Genomic DNA, 20,977 nt, shown 5'->3' on the forward strand with positions numbered 1-20,977 from the left:
CGTCCCTCCCCACCTCAGCCACACTCAAGCTGTCTATGGACACCGCCAGGCTTGCCCAGAGCCCCTTCCTTGTCCCCAAGGACGCCTCCAGGGGCAGGACTGCAAGGACAGCCGCTCCTTCCTCTGAGCAGGGCTCTGATCAGCTGTCATTCCCAGGCAGAACCCCCAGCACTGGCTGGTGGGAAAGGGCCCATCCTGCTCCCAAGGCAGTGACCAGGTACAGCCCCGCCCCAGGGTGGTCAGGGTCCTCTCGGCACTGGAGGAAGGTGATGTGGACCTCTGGCTGGTTCACTGAAGAGGAAAAGGCCAGGGCAGAGGGTGGACACAGGGCAGGCAGTGGGCAGCACCCAGCAGTGACCAGGAAGCCCAGCATGGTTTAAGCAAGGCTTTAATGAGCCTTTAAGCTCTCTCCAGCCTTCATTTCCTTCCCATCAGTCACAGGGAGGGATGCCCCCGCAGGGAGCTCGGTCAGTTATTGTGGGCACACTTTAGGCACTGCCTGTGACCACAAACAACAGAAAAAGTGACCCAGGATGGGACAGCACGGGCTCCCCTGAGTGAGTCGTTAAGGACGTGTATCCCTAACTGACCTACAGGACAGATCCTGAGTCGCTGTGGGGTGACAGCCAGCAGGCAAGTCCACAGGAACTGCCAGTGTCCCCATTCCTCTGATCAGACCAAGAGGGGCTCACAGACTAACTCTTTCAGACCACACTTGTGTAAAAAGGCTTTTATTTTAATAAGTAAAAATGGCAAAGCTTCCAAAAGTTCTTAAATAGGATTTCAGAGGGAAGAAAATTCAAGAGGCCAGTGAGCCAGGCAGGTAAGGGAGCAGCAGAATCCCCCACCCGCCAGCTGCCTCTGCCAGCCATAACTACGGCACGGCCCCGTGGCAGGACACCGTGTGCCTCTGTCACTCTGTAGCTGCGGGACCCCTCCTTGGAGGAGAAGGGCGGGCAGGGCTGCCCTTGGTGCCACCAACACACCACAGTCTCCATGGTTCCTGGGCCTGCCGGAGGCTCCTCACCCACCTGCCAAGGAGGGGGCTGGCCAGCCCTGCAAGCTGAGGAGCCGGGGCAGCCTGGGGGACCCTTGTCCGCCCCTGGCAAGGTGAGAGGCTCACCCTCCTTCACATTCCTGCCCTCCTCACGGGCCCAGCTTGCTGACGGCCCAGGCCTGCCAGGAAGAGCAGCCACCCCTGCCTTTCCACCCATGCAGTTTGTGCTCAGAGCCACAGCCGAGAGACACCATTTCTTTCTGAGCATGTTTCTCATCTCTGAGGGGAGATGGGGCAGAAGAGGAGCCTCCGCTTGCCTCCACCTCCAGGGTCCTGGTGCTGCAGCAGGAACAGGCCAGCGAGGCCTCAGGCCCAGCTCCAGGCCCAATGGGGTGGGCACCTCCATCACACAGGCAGCGGCCGCGACCTCCCTGCAGGGGCACCAGAATCATCAGCCTCTTGTCCACTTGCCCACTGGCAGCCCACGGCAGGTGCCGCTGAGAGCAGGAGGGAACCCAGCAGAAGCGCACAGACAAGCGACAGCGGAGACTAGACCCAGCCCTGAGCAGCAGAACGTCCCAGCACAGCCCTGCAACCCACGACGGGCAGGTGGGCGGGCAGCCCTGGGCCACTGGCCCCACACTCACCTAGAGACTCTGCAGCCCCAGCCGTCAGGCTGAAATCAAAGCGACAGGCGTCTCACTGGTGGGCTTGCCTCAGGCCAGGACCTCACAGGACCCTGCTGCTGCTAACCCTTTGGACCCAAGGATGGGTCCAGTCCCTCCCATGACCTGGGCTAAACAGGGGCTGGAGCCCTGTGTCCTGGGTCTGGGTCCTGGGGCAGGCTCACTCCTCACCAGGGATGCAGGCAAGGCCTGCCTTTTCCACCCCTGGGGCAGGGAGGGGGCTTACTGCACAGGCTCGCAGCCCACCCCTAGGGAGCAGGGTCCTGGGTAGAGGCAGCACCCTGAGCTGGGAGGCTGGGGTCTTCTTACACTGCCTCCTCCCCACAGACTGTTTCCCACCTGCAGAACGGACACAGCATGGTCCGCCCTGACTCCTCCCTAGGGGGCACAGGAGGTTATAAAACAGGTTCTGGAAAAGTCATACGAACTTTTTTAAAAGGAAAGGAGAAAAAAAGCCCATCAGGTAAAGGCAGCCTGGTGACTATAATCTTGGGAGAGACTCCCCCTCCCACCCTGCCACTCCCTCCAGACTCACCCGAGGGCTGCAGCTTCCTCCGGATGGAGCCAGGGCGACTACTGGTCCCGGAGCTGGGTGCTGAGTGGGCCCGTGCCGAGGGCTGTGGCATCTGACAAGCTGGCTCCCACTGCGGACAGGGAAGGGCGGGAGGATGGGGGCCACGGCTGCCCTGGCCCCAACCCCACTGTGCTTCTCTCTACTCCCCTGCCCTGCCTCCTAACCTCCGAACACAGCTTCCTCATCTCCATGATGCTTGTGCCCCAGCCTCACGTTATGGCAAGAATTAAATGAGATAATACATGTAAAGAAGTCAACTAGTTACCACTTAGCACCTACTGTGTGCCACCCCCATGGCCAGCTGGTCACCCCACAGGAGCCCTGGAGGCCGAGAATAAATACCTGCACTGAAGAGGCTTCTGGCTATGGGTTCCACTCACCTCCAGCAGCTTCCCCCCCCTCCCCCCGCCCCGCTGCTTCAGGATGTTCCCGCCCAGCTCCCTGCTCCTGCCATGATCCAAAGTCTCTGACCCAGGGCTACCTGAGCCAGGTCTCTGGCAGTCCCCGTACCTCTAGATGCTCCTGGCTTGACCAGGACCCAAGCTCTGCCCTGCGTAGCCCAGGCCCCAGCTCCACAGAGCGCACCCGCTCAGCAAACTTGAGGGAATAAAGTGTCTCGCTGGTGTTCTTCTCCACCGGGGACACCTAGAGGACACAAGAGCTCACTGCCTACCTGGGCCAGCTGGAGGGGCAGCTGGAGATGTCGGAAGGCCTCCTGGAGAGGACCGAGGGACGGGGTGGGAGGGCAGGCAAGGTGGCAGAGGTGGCGTGGTCAAAGGTGGAAAGGAGGGACTGGGAGTTACACCAGGTGTGTGTGGCCAGGTCTGGGGCAGGGGGGGCTGTTGCTGACTCTGGAGCTGCTGAGACAAGGGTCCCTCTGCACAGCCTGGGGTGCCTTGCTTGCTAGCCAAGCACCTACACACTAGGGACTGCCCCACCCTAACCCAAGGCCCTCACCTGTACCACCATGAGGGTCTTGCTGTCACCACTAAGCGAATCCTGCAGCAGGTAAGTGAGCTTGGAGTTGCGGAAGGGCACGTGGCCCTGGCGGGAGCGCAGAGCAGCAATGACGTCCCCCAGAGCCGACAGTGACTTGTTGATGTGCTGCGCCTCCCGCAGACGGCTGCCCTCGGCCCCGGACTTGCCCACGCGCTCGGAACCAGCCAAGTCCACCAGGTTCAGCTTCCCTGCAGGGAAGGCACCAAGCAGATCAGGCCTGCCCTGCCCTGGGGGCATGGCGCCTCAGGCCCGGCTGCCCGCCCCCTCACCCGTAGTGCGGAGGCCCGTGCTGCAGTCCACGCCTCGCACCGTCACGATGAGCAGTGCGTGCGAGCGGGAGCTGTGCTCGTTCAGGTTGGTGAACTCCGTCGTGCGGTTGGTGTGGCCAAACTCAAACACCTGGGGGATGGGGAGCAGGAGGGTGAGGCACGGCGTTGAGAATGTGGTCCTCAGAGTCACCTAGCCCCGAGCACCCCAGAGGAGTGGCACCAACCCCCGCAGTTTAGACGAGGAAACAGGCTCAGAGAGGCATGGGCACTTGCCCGAGGGTACATGCTTAGGACACAGCAGAGCCGACATTCAAACCCAGTTCTGTCCTCTAGAGAAGCGTGGCTGTGGCCAGGGGCCCCCTCCTCCACACCTTGTTGATGTCGTCCACGCTCTGCACCTGGAACTCAGTCAGCCCTGGCACATACAGCTGTCCACTGCCGTCTGGGCACAGCCGGATCTCCAATTTTTCCTGAGGCTCTTTCCCCAGCAGGTCCCTGGAGGGGCAGGTGAGACAGTCACCCCCTCCTCCCATTTCCGGCTGCTGCTTGTACTGCCCCCAGACCCCCAGTCAGGAATGTTCCCCCAACCCACGAAGCCTTCTTCAACCATCAGCTGAGCACATCTCCTCCAGCTCCTTCCCCGCACTCAGCTGAACAGGTGGAGACCTCACTGTTGCCCAGAAGGCCTGTGGATGGCGCTGCTCCTGCCTCCGCAATGCAATGAGCCCCTGCGGGCGGGGGCCCCCAGCTGTCCACTCCCACTCATGGCCACCTGCTGCAGCCCACAGGAAGGACAGCAAGGATTGCTTGGGTCTGGGCTGGGGCAGGCTCAGAGAGCACCTCTCCTCCCCCCAGGACCACCCGACCCCCTGGGCAGAGTCACAACTTGCAGCTAGGTCCCTTGACAGCCTCATCTGGTCCCTGCACTCCCTTCATGAAGACCCCACTTCCTATCTCCCGTTACTCCAGCACCATGACACCTGAGGACCCCAAAGCTGCCCCTGAGGCCTGCTCCCCTCATGCTGGGGCTCCCACCTGAGGACCTCGTTGTAGATCTCAGCGGCGCTGACGGTGATGGTGTACTCCCAGTCGGATGCCTTCTCCTGCACCTCGGAGAAGAGCAGCTGCAGGGCCCGCTGGTTGATACCTGGGTTCTCGGGGGTCCCCTGGGGGCAGAAGGAAAGGCCCCAGTGAGCCAGGCCTGTCCCCGAAGATGCTCGTGTGGCATCTGTCCCCCAAGCCCCTTGGCTACCCCCCACAGGCAAGTCTCCTTGCCCAAACCTACCTACATGCCACTGTCCCCCAAAATGCCCTCTGCCAGCTGCAGGCTACTGTGCCTCTATTTCCCCACCATTAAAATGGGATCACCCTGCCAGGACTGCCCTGAGACTTAGGGTACAGTGCTGGGGTGAGGGGCCTGGCCAGACCACACAGGGCAGCTGAGGGACAGGTACACGCCTGGCCCTGCAGGGCCACCTGGAAGGGGCACTAGAAATGAATGACCCCACCACTGCCCAGAAAGGGGCTCAGTCTCAGGGAGGCTGTGACCTGGGTTCTGTGGGTGATGGAAAGGAGGCACAGGGTCCTGGGGCGGGAGGGGTGGGCTGGCCTTTCTAGAAGGAAACCTGGAGTCCCCACCTGGGCCCTCAAGGCCCTGGGAGTCTGAGTCTGACCCTCGCCCCTCCTCTGACAGCACCTCCCACCCGCTCTGTATTCCTGCCGCAGGGGCCTCCTGGCCAGGCCTCAGGTGTGGCTGGTGTGCTCGGGCCTCTTGGCCTTGACCCTGCAGCTCCCTCTGCCCCAGGTGCTCCTGTTTGCCCCTCGGCCGGCTCAGTCATCTCCCTCAGGGAGGCTGCTCCCAAGATGCTCCCCTCCTCAGGGAGGCTGTTCCTTTGCCCAGCACCCCCAAACACCCTGTCCCTTCCCCCTTGTCAGTTCCACATCCCTGGCTTTATTTTTCTCCCTGGCCTGACAGGACACTCACTGATTTGTGTGGACCCTGCTGTCTCCCCACAGCCGGGTTGGTCCTGTGGGGCCAGGGACTGTTTGGTTCACAGCCGTGCCTGGCACAGTGCCTGATATGCTTCAGGCCCCAGCAGACATGCCTGAGGACAGGCGCTCTGATGTTCCCGGGGATCACCTCAACTCTAAGCAACTCCAAAGCACAACTGGGAGCCTGGCGCTGCACACACCCCCTTCCTCCTCCCGCCTGGCCTGGCCTACCCCCACTAATGAGTCTCACCAGTCCCAGAATCGAGGGAACAGCAGAGTCCAGATGGGAAATGGAGGGCCGCCACGGCAGGCCCCCACCCAGCAGGCCCACCCAGCCCTTACCCCTGTCCAGACACCGGGCACCTGGTATCCTCCCGACCTGGGGAATCCCACTGCACCCCTCAAGAGCCAGGGCTAGCTTTCCACTGCCCTCTACCCACAGTCAAGCCCCTTCCTAGTCTCAACACCCCCCTCCCTGGCCGGCCACCTGCTCCACTACACCTGGGAGAGAAAGGTGTGGCCTGGCAAGAGCCGGGCTCCCCCAGTCCTGCTGGACCCATCGAAGGTGTGCTTGGGCCAGGGGGTCCCCTCTTCAGGCCTGGTGCCTCAGGGCTCTGCTTCTGGGTTGTGAGGACCAAATGAGGCAAAACACACATTGCACAAAACCCCAAGACCAATGAGGGAGCCTGCATTCCCTTCACACTTCACTGTGAACCATCCCGTCGGGCAGGCACCTACCTCCATTGTGTACGTCTTGCCGGCCCCTGTCTGGCCATACGCGAAAATGCAGACATTGAAACCATCGATGCAAGAGGTGATCAGGGCCTGTACCTCCTGGAACACCTGGGAGGGTGGTGGGAAGGAGGCTGGGGGACTTCCAGGGCCGGGGGGACCAGGGCCCCCCACCAGCTGCAAGTCCAGCCACCTCCCCAACAATGCTGTCCTTCAGCAATACCACAGCATGTGTTACTGCAGTCACTCAGCTCAATGATTCGTGACTCATGAGTCACATGTTAGACATCAGTGGGCAACCGGGACGCCCAAAGATTACAGGGAAGAAGACAGGCCAGCGCCTGCTGCCCTTCCGCCAGCTCCTCCTGCTCCCTCTCTCAAAGAGTGCGCAGCACAAAGAAGGCAGAGGCCAGCACATGCCTGGTGCCTCTCTGGCCTGGGCCTGCCTGCCAGCCATCAGAGAATTGGGGTAAAGGTAGAACCAGACATGGGCACAGGAGGGCACAGGCATGGCAGGTTGGCCTGGGCAGATAAGGGAAGAGTGGACGCTGAGAACACATGGTTCTTATACCTAAGCCGGGGGGCTTAGGGGGAATCCCTAGGAAGGCCCAGGGGACTGATACAGGAGGGTACTCCTGCATGGAGATGGGCAGGGTCATGAAGATGGATGAGGCCATGTGGGTGGGCAGTCGCAGGCATGAGAGGGGGAGGGGCTGTGATGGTGGGAGGGGCCTGAAGGTAGGTGAGGCCATATGGTGGGAGCATGGGAGGGGCACAAGGTAGGAGGGGTGGGAAGGGCCATGCAGATGGGAGGAGCCACAGCCATGAGGGTGGGATGGGCTGTGATGGTAGGAGGGGCCTTGAGAGTACATAGGGCCACACAGTAGAAGGGGCCATGTGGATGGGAGGAACCACAGCCATGGGAAGAGTTGGGCCGTCTCCTTCCTAAGCAGGCTTCCAAGGCCTTCAGTCTTAACTTCCCCCCGCTTCTGTCCTCCAAAGGAAGGAGCCAGACCCTGGCTCCCCACTTTGTATTTCTACATCCCCCACTCTTGCACTTCTTCCTGCCCAGCCCCTCTCCCTCCATGTGAGTCCATCTTTCCCTCCCTCCACTGCTTTCCCTTTCCCTCATGGGGCTACACTCACGTCCTGCTGCGAGGCATGTGGGGAGAAGACCTTGTCCAGCTCAAAGGACACAGGCTTGCCCTTGTGCAGCAGGTGGATAATGGAATCATCGTCGGCATCGAAAGTCACAGCATTGGTGGCCTCAGGCCCTTCCCCATCCTCTTTGGTGACTGGCCGGACACGAGCAATCACTCGGATGTTCCCTGCGTTGGTTGGGGATAGATGGAGAGATGGGCCCAGGCCGTGTCAAGACCAGTCTCCACTCTGGTCCACTGGTCTGTCCCAGGCAGACTCATTAGCCTAGGAGTCCCCCAACTTTTAAGCACAGTCCCCTAGAGGAAGGAAGCTCACAAAGCTGTTATCAGTCACTCACACTATAGTATGAATTCACTTAGTACATTTTCTTCCTGAACAGACCAGGTGACAGGGGTGGCACTCTGCCTTGGGGATGGGGTGGAAAAGTCAGTTGTGGGGCTCAGGCACTGCGCCCAGTCAGGGTGAGATGCCAGAACAGACACTCTCTTTTTCTCCCTGGTCTTCAGTTTCTTCCTCTAGACAATAAGGGGCTTGGGCCCCAAAGAGCAAAGAGCCTTGTCCTGAATGGCAGGACAGGGCTTGGGAATCAGATGGGCATAGAGGCCTAGGCAGCAGGTGATGACTGGCAGAGTATCTGAGGGCCCAGATAATGTGGCAGCCACAGGGGTATCTGGTGGCCCGAGCTAGTCATGCCACCATCTACTTCCAGCCTTCGTTGGGATCCCTGTGCTCCTGGAATGAAGAGGAAACGCCCCCCACCAGCAGCATGATCCACCTGCCCTCCCGCTTCGCCTATCCATTCCAGCTCTCACAGTCCAGGTCTCAGTCTAACTTTGCCTTCTCTGGGAAGCCTCTCAACATACGTGACTGTCGCATACCCAGGAGCCTGTCTCAGCCCTGGAAGCGGGCAGGGTTGGGGTTCCTGACAATTAATCATCATTGTCCATTCTCACACTAAAGTGAGCATGGGGAAGCAGTCTGTGGGGCTGTGACCGTCGCCTTGACTGTAGCCTCGGGCTGGAATGGCCCCTGGCTCAGAGCAGGTGCGCTAGAGCTCCACGCAGCGAATGGTGGAGTCTCAAGCTTCACCAGGCCCCAGGTCAGAACAAGTAGCATTCTAGCCGTCCCTAACCCAGGGCTGCAATACCACACCCCTTGGCCACCCAGGGCCTGGGGAGTCACCTGCTCGGACATTGGGGCTGAGGCTTCTGAGCTGGACAGACCCAAGTTCAAATCCAAGGCAGAACATTTACTAGCCATGTGGCTTTGAGCAAGTTCCCTGCCTTCTCTGTGCCTCCATTTCCTTATCTACAGAGATAGGATCAGAATAGTGCCTAAGTGGTGGGGTGGGCTCCAAGCATGACTGCCAAGCCAGGTCAAGGACCCCGAGGCCGGCACCCACCCCCAGCCCTCCCCCGTCACCTTTCAGCCGCACGAGCTCATTGTGGCATTTCTTGCGCAGCTGCAGCTCGCGCCGGTACTTGCGCAGCAGCTCCTGGTTGTTGCTGTTGACCTCCTCGATGGCCTGGCCTATCTGGTGGGGGAATGGGGGTGCACACCGCCATCAGGGGGCTGGCTCCAGAAGCCTTGCTGGCTCAACTGCCCACCTGTGAGGAGGGCTCACCGCCTCCCACCCCTAGCTGAGAACCTGACACCCACTGTCACATATCAGATGGTCCCAATCACCCCTCTGGGTAGGTACTGCTTCCATCCCCATTTTACAGATGAAGAAACTGAGCCCCAGAGAGGCTAAGCTGACAGCTCGAGGCTGCTGTAGCGCTTGATGATGTGATTCAGCCGGATTCAAATTCCAGCTCTGCCCCTGAGTAGCTGGGGACCTGAGACCACTGGCTCAATGTCTTTAAGCCTCAGTTTTCTCATGGGGAAGACAGGGATAATACCCTCTAACTCATAAATCTGTAAAGATCTCCCAGTTACATTTCACAGGGGAAAAAAGATGCGAAATCACACATACAGTGTCACACTATGCAAATCACACATCCCCTTTCTGGGGTAGAAGGGAAGTGTATACAGTCATCCTTGGTAACCGTGGAGGACTGGTTCCATGACCACCCCCACCCCAGGATATCAGAATCCGCAGATGCTCAAGCCCCTGATATAAAATGATACCGTGTTTGCCTGTAACCTACACACATCCTCCCTTATACTTTTTTTTTGAGACAGAGTCTTGCTCTATTGCCCAGGCTGGAGTGTAATCACAGGTCCATGGACATGGTGGAAACTCACTGTGAGTGGCATGATCTTGGCTCATGCAATCCTCCTACCTTAGCCTCCTGAGTGGCTGGGACTATAGGTGCAAGCCACCGCACTCAGCTAGTTTTTAAATATTTTTTGTAGAGATGGGGGTCTCACTATGTTGCCCTGGCTGGTCTTGAACTCCTGGGCTCAAGTGTTCCTCCTGCCTCAGCCTCCCAAAATGTTGAGATTACAGGCATGAGCCACTGTACCCAGCCCCTCCCATGTATTTTAAATCATCTCCAGGTTACTTACAATACCTAATACAATGAATATGCTGTGTAGGGGCTGGGTGTTGTGGAGTTCAAGACCAGCCTGGGAAACATAATGAACCATGTCTCTAATAAATATTCTTTTAAAAAATATGTACGTAGCTGGGCGCAGTGGCTTACACTGTAATCCCAGCACTTTGGGAGGCCGATGCAGGCGGATCATGAGGTCAAGAGATTGAGACCATCCTGGCCAACATGGTGAAACCCCGTCTCTACTAAAAGTACAAAAAATTAGCCGGGCGTGGTGGTGTGCACCTGTAGTCCCAGCTACTAGGGAGGCTGAGGCAGGAGAATTGCTTGAAACCAGAAAACGGAAGTTAGAGTGAGCTGGGATCGTGCCACTGTACTCCAGCCTGGTGATAGAGTAAGACTCTGTCTCAAAAAAAAAAAAAAATGTATGTAATATATTTTTTTTTTTTTTTTTGAGATAAGAGTCTCGCTCTCTCACTCAGGCTGTAGTGCAGTGACATAATCTTGGCTCACTGCAACCTCTGCCTCCTGGGTTCAAGTGATTCTCCTGCCTCAGCCTCCCGAGTTGCTGGGATTACAGGCACCTGCCACCATGCCTAGCTAATTTTTATATTTTCAGTACAGACAGAGTTTTGCCATGTTGGGCAGGCTGGTCTCAAACTCCTGACCTCGTGATCTGTTCGCCTCAGCCTCCCAAAGTGCTGGGATTACAGGTGTGAGCCACCTTGCCTCACCTGCATGTTTGAAATATGAAGTTAACTGTAACGTTTGGTTTAAAGAGTCATAGTAAAGGCCGGGCACAGTAGCTCACCCTTGTAATCCCAGCACTTTGGGAGGCCGAGGCGGGTGGATCACGAAGTCAGGAGTTTGAGAGCAGGCTAGCCAATGTGGCGAAACCCCGTCTCTACTAAAAATACAAACAAATTAGCTGGGCATGGTGGTGCGCGCCTATAGTCCCAGCTGCTTGGGAGACTGAGGCAGGAGAATCGCTTGAACCCGGGAGGCGGAGGTTGCAGTGAGCCGAGATCATGCCTCTGCACTCCAGCCTGGGTGACAGAGCAAGACTCCGTCTCCAAAAAAAAAAGAATCATAGACAAATACCTGAATACTTGCCCTGAGCAGTCTACTTTCAAACAGGGTCTCTAAGGGTAGCAGCAAGTGTCATGGTGGGTGAGGTGAGGCTGCTGTCTGAGGGGCTTTGTCTGTGCTTCGGAGGGAAGCCCTGGGTGGATGTTGTGCCTCTCCCAGTGCACCCCTCAGCCCTCACCCTCCCACCCGCTGCCCCCTTACTCACCTCGGCCTTGACACTCCTGAGTGCCTCCTGCAGCAGCAGCGGGAAGCCGCGCACCTGCCGCTTGAGCCCGTTGTAGTCATTGGTGAGGGTCCGCAGAGCCGGCTGCAGTGTCAACAGGTTGGTCCGAACGCCTGTGGGGACACTCAGGATGTGAGGCTGGAGGGGATGAGGGGCTGTGGCGTGGGGCAGACAGGGCCCAGCTGGCTAGCTCACCTGCCAGATTCTCATGCACAGCCTTCATCTCCACCTGGGCTCTGGCGAAGGCCTCCTCGATGGCCCGGTTCTTGTCCTCCTCCAGGGACTGCATCTCCTCCAGCATCTGCCCATGCGCCCGTTCCAGCTCTGACTCGTACATGGCAATCTGGCAGCCACACCAGGAAAAGGATCAGTAACTCGGGGTGCGGGAGGGAGAGAGGCAGGGGCCATACTGAGAAAGAAGCCCCACTGCTCACTTCCCATGCATGTGAACACATGTGTGCACACACACACACAGCAGAGGAGTGGGCCGGCCTTCTCTCCCTCCCCCATAGGGCTGTGAGCTCTGTGCACTCGCCCCGGCACCAACCCAGTGCTGACCACACGGCAGGTGCCCAAGCCACGTGCCCTCAGGAAGGTAGGAGAGGACCTCTGTGATGACAGCGACGGGTGCCACTGTAGAGCTTACTGAGCACAGCCTGTGTGCTGAGCCCTTGGCAAAAACCTTCTTGGGATCACGTTCCTGAGTCCCCACTGCACAGTGGGCTCTGAGACCAGAAAGTGTTGTAAGAGATGAGGAAATGGTCTCCGGACAAAACTCACCCCGGATCCCATGGCCATCAGGGAGAGGGGGGACTGGACCCCACATCTGCGGGTTGCCAAATGTTTAACCAATGCATTGGCTCAGGGCCTGCCTGGCTTCCTGGCCAGGTGTGATCCCCATGCGGCCTGCCTACCTGTGCCCGGAGCCGCGCGGTCAGCTGGTGCGAGCTCTGCAGCTGCTGCTCCATCTCCTTCAGCACCTGCCTCTGCATGGCCACCTGCTCCTGCAGGTGCTGGTTCCGGGCCTGGGACTCGCTGAGGGCCTGCTTGGTCTTGGGCGACTCCACCTCCACTGTCTTGATGACATACTGCGGGGCAAGGGAGGAATGGTGCATGGAGCTCAGTGGGCACCAGACCTCACTCCAGACCCTGAGACACAGCTGGCCAGGGGAAGGAACCCTCAGGAACATCCCACTCAGAAATGCGGGAAAACCTAGAGGAGCCTTGAGGTCCTGGCTTTCCAGAAAGCTGCAGGGTCTCCTGGAACCTTCTCATCTTAACAAGAGGCTACTGTGAGCCTGGCTGGCCCCATCCTGGGACAAACCAGAAAGGCAAAGGTGAGGGCAGAATCCAGGGGCTGTGCTGCATCTGTGCCTGGCACCTCAGCTGCTGGACGCCTACTCAGTGCCTGGCCCTGGATAGCAAAAAGGAGATGGGGCAGGACCAAGCACAGAACAGGAATGATCCTCCACCCGCTCGCACCTACCTATTCACCAGGACAAGCCCCTCTTATGGGCTGGCCACCAGGGGCCTTGGGCAGAGGCACAGATCAGGTGGGCCAGGGCTCACCTTTACAGGTGGGGACTGGGCCCGCAGGCTGGCGATGGTCTCGTGGCTGTCACGCAGGCGCCGGCTGAGCCGCTCCTCCTCCTGCGCCTTCTCAGCCAGGCAGTCCTTGAGCCGCAGCTCCACCTCGGCTAGTCGGTCGGTCTTCTGCTGCACCTCCAGGTTCAGCTCTGACAGCATGCCTTTGCTTTCCGCCATCTCCAGCTGCAGCTGGGACAGCTTGTCACGGAGCTGGGCGCTCTCCTGCAGCCATTGGGAGGCACTGGGTGAGTGCGAGGGACAGGCTCACGGTGAGGAGCCGGGTGGCCCTCCAGGACCAGCATGGGGGCCTCGGCCATTCTGCTCACCTGGCTGTGCTCACAGCCCGGGCAGGGGCCCGGTGGCTTTGCACGAAGCTCCTGCAGCTCGGCCTCGCAGCGCCGCATCTCCTGCCTCAGTCGCTCATTCTCCACCATCAGCAGGTCCCGGTGCTTCTCCAAGTCGGTACCCCCCTGCAGAGAGCCAGGGCCCAGGGGGCGCATGTGGCAAGGGCAGAGGGTGGGGAAAGAAGAGGGGCCAGTGGAGATGGCACAAAGGCAGGAGAGAGAGGACAGGTGTGGAGAAAGGCAGAGGGAAGGAGAGAAAGAAAACGGCAAGGGACGGAGAGGAGGGAGTGAGCTCAAGAGAGAAACCAAGGAAAAGACAGTGGAGGGCCGAGTCCAAAGGGTGGCAACCTGGGGCCTGCTCTCCCTGCTGCCCCCATCCTATTCTGAGTGAGAAAGTCACAAGGAGAGGCATATTTATACCATGGTTCACACTCCTGCTTCCCGTCAGCAACAGAGAAGGAAGCTCCCACCCCTTGGAGCCTCGAGGCCTCTGAGGGCCCTAGGAGGTGGGGCTAAGCGCTCCTGGTGTGTTTCTGAGACAGAGTGGGAAGTGCAGGCTCCGGAGAGAGAGGGTTGCACCCCTGCCCCCAGCAGGGCCCATCTACACTGGGCCGGGCCAGCCCCTGCGCTGCCCAGGACAGCCCTGTGGCCTCACCAGCTCGGATCGCAGTCGGCTCACTTCCTGGGCCTGGCTAATGAGCTTCTCCTTCAGGTGTTCCACCTGTGGGCACAAAGTCGGGAGCGAGGTGAGCCTCGGTCCTCAGCTGCAGCCCACACCCAGGCCTCCTGCCCAGCAGCAGGGATGACTGACGTGGCTGTGGCTTCTTCGAAGGCTGTGGGCTTAGGTCCCACTGTGTTCAAGCATCCCGTCACACCTGGGACCTCAGGTGACAGAAACCTGGGCTGGTGCTGACAGCCTCCAGCACCCTCTCCCTCCACAGGACAAAGCCAGCCCCGGCTCTCCGGGAAAGCCCACAGAGCAAGTGCAACCAAGGCCGCCCCGATGCCACCCGGGCCTACCGAGCAGCAGCCCACCCTCGGGACCCCTCCCGACAGAGCCTCTCCCGAAACCTGTACCTGCCTGTGTATATGTAACTTTATGTTTTCCCTCCTTAAAGGGGCCCCAGATTGTACATACTCCAGGCCCTCCCAGCCCTGGACCCACCCTGGCCCAGCCCCCAGAATTTTCCACTTGGGGTGGTCTCTGGCAAGTTGGCCTGTAGAGATGGGGCTGCCAGTGCCCAGGGCACACTTGGATCCTGTATCTATCCTGCTCCCACCACTGTGCAGGAGAGCTGTGGCGGCCACAGCTGTTAAAGGGAGAAGGGGGTGAGTGCCCCATGAGGAAGCCATGGCTACGTGGCTTATCTGGACCCCAGAGGAGGGGACACTGTCATGGTCCTATGAGGGCAGATCTCAGGGGGCAGCCCTTTCCTGGAGCTGTCCTCCAGCTGGCCATCCCCTCCAAGGCCCCCGACCCTGGTCTCACATCAGCCCAGCCCCAGGAACCTCTCCTCGGGAAACAATCTGCAGACACCGACTTTGGCTCCAGCTTCCATAAGGGCCTGTTTAGACTTTTCTTGCAGAACGTCTCACGGTAAGCACCCCTCGCTCGGGAAACGTGCGCTAAGAGCCAGATTACTACGTGGTGGTTTAGGAGGTTAACGCAGCTGGGTTCAGCTGGGTTAACGTCCACTGACTACAGGGGACAGCCAGGTAAGGCAGGTAGGGGCTGTGCAAGGCTGGGCCCCCAAGAATCCCTTAAGAAGGCAGCCACCATGTGCTCCCCTTGGACCACGGGAGGTGGGAACGCACACCCAGCATTGCCAAACTTCTCATCTTTTAAGAGATGCCTAGGCCGGCCTGGGCAACATCGCGAGACCCCATCTCTCAAAAAAGTTTCAAAACTCAGCCAAGTGTGCCGGTGCCCGCCTATAATCCCAAGTGTAATCTAGAGGCTTAGGTGGGAGGATCACCTGAGCCCAGGAATATGAAGCTGCAGTAAGCTATGACAGCACCACTGCACTCCAGGGTGACAGAGTGAGGCTGTCACATACACACACACAAAAAGAGGCTTAGGGTCTGCTCCCTTAGCACAGCCAGCAGCAAGCATCAGCCATAGTGAAGACAGGCCAGACATTTGGATTTTGGGGGGGTGTGTGTGTAAAATCTCTCTACTTTACATGGTTGAGATGTCATCAAACAAGTCTGTGTCATCAAACAAGGTAGCGTTTGGCCTCGGAGGTCCGTGTCTCCCAGGGCTAGGGAGAGCGGCTGACCCACAGCATCCAGGCCAGCTCTGAGGTCAGGGAGGAAGTGAGCCAAGGGATCCACCCCCATCTTTGAGGAAAAGTCCGGAGAGCTGGCATTGCCTGCTCGCGGTGAGGCAGGGGGATTCCAAGACGCAACACCCAGCTGAAAGGCTGGGGGCCCAGCCAGGCCTCCTGGGGGACAAGCAGGTGACTCAAGGGCCAGGCCCCAGTAGGTCAGCTCTGCCACCACCTGCACAAGCACATTCCTTCCTAGCAACACGCTGGGCCACAGGTCAGGCAGAGAGGCAGAGCTCATGCCACTTCCCTGCCCGCTCAGTGCCCAATGAGAGGACAGCTCAAGTCCTTCGGCCCCAGGTGCCAGCAGGGACAGTTTGCATGAGGCAGCCTTTCTGCTTTAGTCCTCAAATTGAGAATACCCTGAATACCCGGTATTAGAGGAGTGGGCAGGTGAATTACAATGTGAATATACGTTACATAGACTGTTAGGTCCTCATTGCATTCACGTTTATCAGGAGTTTTAAGGGCTCATCAACATATTAAGTCAAAGAAAAACCTGAAAAACAATTGAGTGTACAGTACTAAAAGTGGGGGTCTCTGGACTGTGGAATTATAGTTGACAAAATCTTCATATTTTTCAGTAATTTTTTTTTGAGACAGGGTCTCGCTCTGTCACCCAGGCCGGAATGCAGTGGCACGATCTAGGCTCACTGCAGCCTAGACCTCCTGGACTCAAGCCGTCCTCCCACTTCCACCTCCCGAGTGGCTGGGACTACAGGCATATGCTACCACGCCCAAATAATTTCTTTTTAAATGTATAAACCGGGTCTTGCCATATTACCCAGGCTGGCCTTGAATTCCTGGCCTCAAGCAATCTTCCCCACCTCAGCCTCCCAAAGTGCGAGGATTACAGGTGTGAGCCACTGTGCCCGGTCAGTAATTGTTACATTTCGAAGAGTATGTATTCCTACTTTCCCTGCCCTGACATAAGTGAATCAACTTCCTTTTCAAAAGGTTGGCGTCTCCTCCCACCCTGCTTCCCTCCCCAGATGGGCTGTTGCCTCAGCACGGGGCTGGGTGAGCTGACCTTGATCATCTCCACTGCCGCCACTGCCAGGCACTCAGACCCCGATGCAGGGAGAGGGGGGTGTGCCAGTGTTTGCTGAGGGTGGGAGGAGGGATACTGACAGGCCACCTGCCTGCAGCCCAGGGTCCTGTTCTGTTCTTGCATCACAATGGGAACCTGGGGGCTCCTGAGCTCTGTCTGGAATCTCAGAGGGGCACCCAGAAGGAGGTGACTGCAGCAGGGGCAGGCTCGGGAGCATGGGGGATGGTGAGGGAGGGCCTGTAGAAAGCCCCTCTGTTCAGAGATGTCCGACAGTAGGTCATCTCAGGCCTGTTGTGGGCAGCGGAGCAGGGGAACGTGGCTGAGACAGCGGACTGGCACCACGAGCACGCTGGCCAAGGCACCAGAGGTCTGCTCTGTGGCAGGTGGCTGGCCAGCTCTACTGGGGGCTGGGGGTCGAGTTTGTGGGGAGATGCCCGCTTTCTCCTGCACTTGAAGGCAGGCAATCTCTCAGAGCTGGGGAAACCGGGCAAGAAGTCAGAGAGAAACGGAGGCACCTGAGGAAAAGGGAAGGGAGATGGCCCGGTAGGAGTGAGAGCCAAGAGCGGGCAGGGCCAGAGGGTAGAGCCTTCCGCGGGGGAGACCAAGGGCCCTTCACACACTCACCTTGGCTCCCAGCCAGTGAGGGCCGTCTGTGTCTCTACGCCCAACCGAGGAGGGTCCCGAGTGCCAGCCTGGGGCCAGCACACAGCAGGGGCCTGATACATACTTGAAGTAGCCCCAAAGGGGCAGGAGCCACATGCCTGAGCCCAAGAGATAGGACAGAGGAGAAAGCAGGCTCCCCACCAGGGCGCTGAGACGGTCCCAGGGCAGTGTGGACATCAATCCAGGGCTGAGGACGGACCAGGCTGGGACTGTGGGACACCTTTCCCAGGCCCAAGCTCCTCATCAGCCAGAGCAACTGAGTCACGGGCCTGGTGCAGGGGGCCTCACGGGAAAAGGGAGCTAGGCCTGTCTGCTGACTTGACAACACCTGCATTTACACAGGGCAGGCTCAGCTGAGGGTGGGGCCGGCCAGCCCAGGTCTGTGTTTTCTCAGCTGTCTGCTCCTAAGGCGGCCTCTCACCATCGCAGAAAGAAAACTGCTGGTTACCTCCTTACCTCCCACCAAGCCCAGCCAACGATCATCAGCTGTCAGCTGAGGAAAAGAGGGCTCTCCCAGGCCAAAGTTGTTGAGCTGGGAAGGCCAGAGGGCCTGGGATCCAGATGACCTCAAGGGAACTCAGTGCAGAGGCCAGCAGGTGGACGCCCTGTGGAACCCGCAGAAGGCCTGATCCTGGCTCTGTGACCACCCGCCAGGCCTGTGTGTCCCCTGTCCATGCCACCCTGCCTCTGTTGCCACGTCTTCACCTCTGGGTCCTTCTGCCACTGATGGGCAGTAACAGCAGCTAACAATTCAAATTCTCAAGCCAGGCTGTCCAGGTTCTAATCCAGACACTCCCTTACCTGCTGGGTAACCTTGGACATGCCTCTTAAGTTCTCTCTGTCTGTTGCTTTCCTTATTTGTATAATGACGCTACCTCATCAAGGCTGTCTCCGGGATTAAATGAGACGATATATGCGAATGAAAGATCTGTGAAGGCCGGGATTTTTGTCTGTTGTGTTCAGCACTGTACTCCCAGTGCCTGGTACGCAGTAGGTGTTCAGTATGTACATGTAGGAAGAATGCTGAATGCATGAGGGGCCAGCCAGAGCGGGGCTTGTGGATGAGGTTGGCAAGCAGAGGCAGAAGGGGCAGTAGGCTGGAGTGTGCTAAAGGATGCTCACCTCCACCAAAGGCAGAAACTGCCACTCACCCTCCAGCAGCAAGTGCCGTGTGGGAATGTCAGCACAGAGGTGCTGCCACATCTTTCAATATTTTGTGACAAAAAGGAAGTCCAGAGTTTTATGTGAATTTAAGATTTAAATGTTGGAATTAATTTGATTTTAAAAGCAAGGCAATTAGAACTAACAAATTCAAAGTTGAAGGATATAAAATCAACACCAAAAAAAAAATCGGCTGCATTTCTACAACTAACAATAAACAACCCAAAAAGGAAATTAAGAAAATAATTCCGTTTACAATAGCAGCAAAAAGAATAAGGTACTGGGGAATAAACAAAGGTTAAATATTGTATGCTAGAAACTACAAAATATTGCTGAAAGAAATGAAAGATGACACCAGTAAATGGAAAGACAGTCCATGTTCATGGATTAGCAGACTTAACATTAAGGTGTCGATACTACCCAAAGTGATCTACAGATTCAGTGCGATGCCTAACAAAATCCCAATGGCATTTGCAGGAGAAATGGAAAGATCCATGTCAAGGGACACCATATAGCCAGAACAGCCTTGAAGGACTGAAGGTCTCACACTTCCTGATTTCAAAATTCACTGAAAAGCTACAGCAATCAGCTGGGTGTGGTGGCTCACACCTGCAATCCCAGCACTTTGGGAAGCCAAGGCAGGCAGATCACCTAACGTCAGGAATTCAAGACCAGCCTGACCAACATGGTAAAACCCAATCTCTACTAAAAATATGAAAATTAACCAGGTCTGGTGGCAGGTGCCTGTAATCCCAGCTACTCAGGAGACTGAGGCAGGAGAATCACTTGAACCCGAGAGGTGGAGGTTTCATTGAGCTGAGATTGCGCCACTGCACTCCAGCCTGGGTGGCAGGGTGAGATTCCATCTCGAAAAAAGAAAAAAAAAAAGCTACAGCAATCAAAATGTGGTATTGCATTTAAACAGACATAAAGACCAATGGAATGGAATACAATGGAACACACAGTCCAGAAATAAACCCTCACATGGCCAAATGATTTTTGACAAGGTTGCCAGGACCATTTAATGGGGCAAAGGATAATCTTTTCAAGAAATGTTGCTGAGAAAACTGGATATCCACAGGCAAAAGAATGGAGTTGGATCCTTACCTTATGCCATATACAAAAATTAACTCAAAATAGATCAAAGAGGGCTAGGCGTGGTGTAATCCCAACACTTTGGGAGGCCAACGCAGGAGGACTGCTTGAGCCCAGGAGTTCAAGACCCCAAGGCAACATAGGGAGACCCTGTCTCTACCACAAGTAAACGAAATTAGCTGGGCATGGTGGCACACGCCTGTGGTCCCAGCTACTAGGGAGGCTGAGTTTGGAGGATCACTTGAGCCACAGTGAGCCTGGACCATATCACCACACTGCAGCCTGGGCAACAGAGCTAGATCCTGTGTCAAAACAAAAAACCCCAGAGACCTAAATGCGACAGCTGAAACTATAAAACTCTTGGAAGAAAATATAGGAGAAAATGTCATGACATTAAATTTGGCAATGGCTTCCTGGATATAACACCAAAAGAAGAGGTAATAAAAGAAAAAGATAAGTCGGACTTCATCAAAATTAAAAACTTTGTATAACAAAGGACACTATCAACAGAGTAAAAAGGTAACACATGGAAAATACTGGAAAGTTTTTTCACTAATAAGGAGTTATTATCCTGGATATATAAAGAACTACCACTCAACAGCAAAATATCCAATTAAAGAATGAGCAAATAACTTGAATAGAAATTTATCCAAAGAAGACACACTAACAGCTAAAACACACATGAAAAGATATATATCACTAGTCATTAGGGAAATGCAAATCAGAACCACAATGAGATACACTAGTCATTAGAGAAATGCAAATCAGAACCACAATGTGAAAATAAAAACAAGCAGGAGCAAGTCCCAGCTACTCCAGGAGGCTGAGGCACAAAGATTGCCTGAGGCCAGGCGTTCAGAGGCTGCAGTGAGACACAACCATGAATAGCCACTACACTCTAGCCTGGGCCACGTAGTGAGACCTCATCTCTACAAGTAAAGAAAACAAAAGGGCCAGGCGTGGTGGCTCACGCCTGTAATCCAGGCACTTTGGAGGCCAGGGTGGGTGGATCACCTGAGGTCGGGAGTTCAAGACCAACCTGACCAACATGGTGAAACCCCATCTTTAAAAAAAAAAAGAAAAGAAAGAAAGAAAACAAAAAACAAGTGCTGATGAGGATATGGAGAAATTAAACCCTTGGGCACTGTTGGTAGGAGTGTAAAATGCTGCGGCCACTATGGAAAACAGTATGATGGTTCCTGAAAAAATTAAAAATAGAACTATCATATGATCCAGCAATTCCATTTCTGGGTATACACCCAAAAGAGTTTAAAGGAGGGACGCAAAGAGATATTTGTACACTCAAGTTTACAGCGGCATTATTCACAGCAGCCAAAAGGTGGAAGCAACCCATGGATGGATGAATGGAAGAACAAAACAAACAAAATGCGGCATGGCCATACAAAAAAATATTATTCAGCCCTAAAAAGAAAATTCTGCTCCAGACTTCACTCGCTAAAAAAAAGAAAAAACCCAATCTTAAAAAAAAAAAAGAAAAGAAAGAAAGAAAACAAAAAACAAGTGCTGAT

The 20,977-nt window shown here is 56.4% G+C and overlaps 1 protein-coding gene and 1 long non-coding RNA gene across 22 annotated transcripts in view; both read right to left on the bottom strand.

The window, feature by feature from the left end:
* Positions 1-715: 715 nt before the first annotated feature.
* KIFC3 (kinesin family member C3) overlaps positions 716-20,977 on the bottom strand; it is a 104,236-nt gene continuing 83,974 nt past the window's right edge. For 14 of the 21 annotated variants that reach the window (XM_032284021.1, XM_032284016.1, XM_032284019.1 and 11 more), the window contains 16 exons: positions 13,807-13,872; positions 13,134-13,277; positions 12,790-13,029; positions 12,135-12,308; positions 11,416-11,563; positions 11,203-11,333; positions 8,833-8,944; positions 7,396-7,577; positions 6,256-6,360; positions 4,561-4,691; positions 3,897-4,020; positions 3,526-3,655; positions 3,215-3,444; positions 2,768-2,902; positions 2,219-2,327; positions 716-1,428 (listed from right to left, as the gene is read on the bottom strand). In XM_032284021.1, coding sequence (XP_032139912.1) covers positions 1,403-1,428; positions 2,219-2,327; positions 2,768-2,902; positions 3,215-3,444; positions 3,526-3,655; positions 3,897-4,020; positions 4,561-4,691; positions 6,256-6,360; positions 7,396-7,577; positions 8,833-8,944; positions 11,203-11,333; positions 11,416-11,563; positions 12,135-12,308; positions 12,790-13,029; positions 13,134-13,277; positions 13,807-13,872 — 2,187 coding nt within the window. In that variant the 3' untranslated portion in view covers positions 716-1,402. Of the gene's footprint in view, positions 1,429-1,644; positions 1,674-2,218; positions 2,328-2,767; positions 2,903-3,214; positions 3,445-3,525; positions 3,656-3,833; positions 4,021-4,560; positions 4,692-6,255; positions 6,361-7,395; positions 7,578-8,832; positions 8,945-11,202; positions 11,334-11,415; positions 11,564-12,134; positions 12,309-12,789; positions 13,030-13,133; positions 13,278-13,806; positions 13,873-20,977 lie in introns of those variants that run through there. The other 7 variants (XM_032284017.1, XM_032284027.1, XM_032284026.1 and 4 more) reach the window with 2 other exon arrangements.
* LOC116555462 overlaps positions 16,234-20,977 on the bottom strand; it is a 6,121-nt gene continuing 1,377 nt past the window's right edge. Inside the window, exon 2 of the long non-coding RNA XR_004270540.1 lies at positions 16,234-18,067. This is a non-coding gene — a long non-coding RNA (uncharacterized LOC116555462). The remainder of the gene's footprint in view (positions 18,068-20,977) is intronic.

The sequence above is a fragment of the Sapajus apella genome, unplaced genomic scaffold, assembly GCF_009761245.1.
Source record: "Sapajus apella isolate SASKATOON/1434 unplaced genomic scaffold, GSC_monkey_1.0 scaffold15, whole genome shotgun sequence".
Lineage (NCBI taxonomy): Eukaryota > Metazoa > Chordata > Mammalia > Primates > Cebidae > Sapajus > Sapajus apella.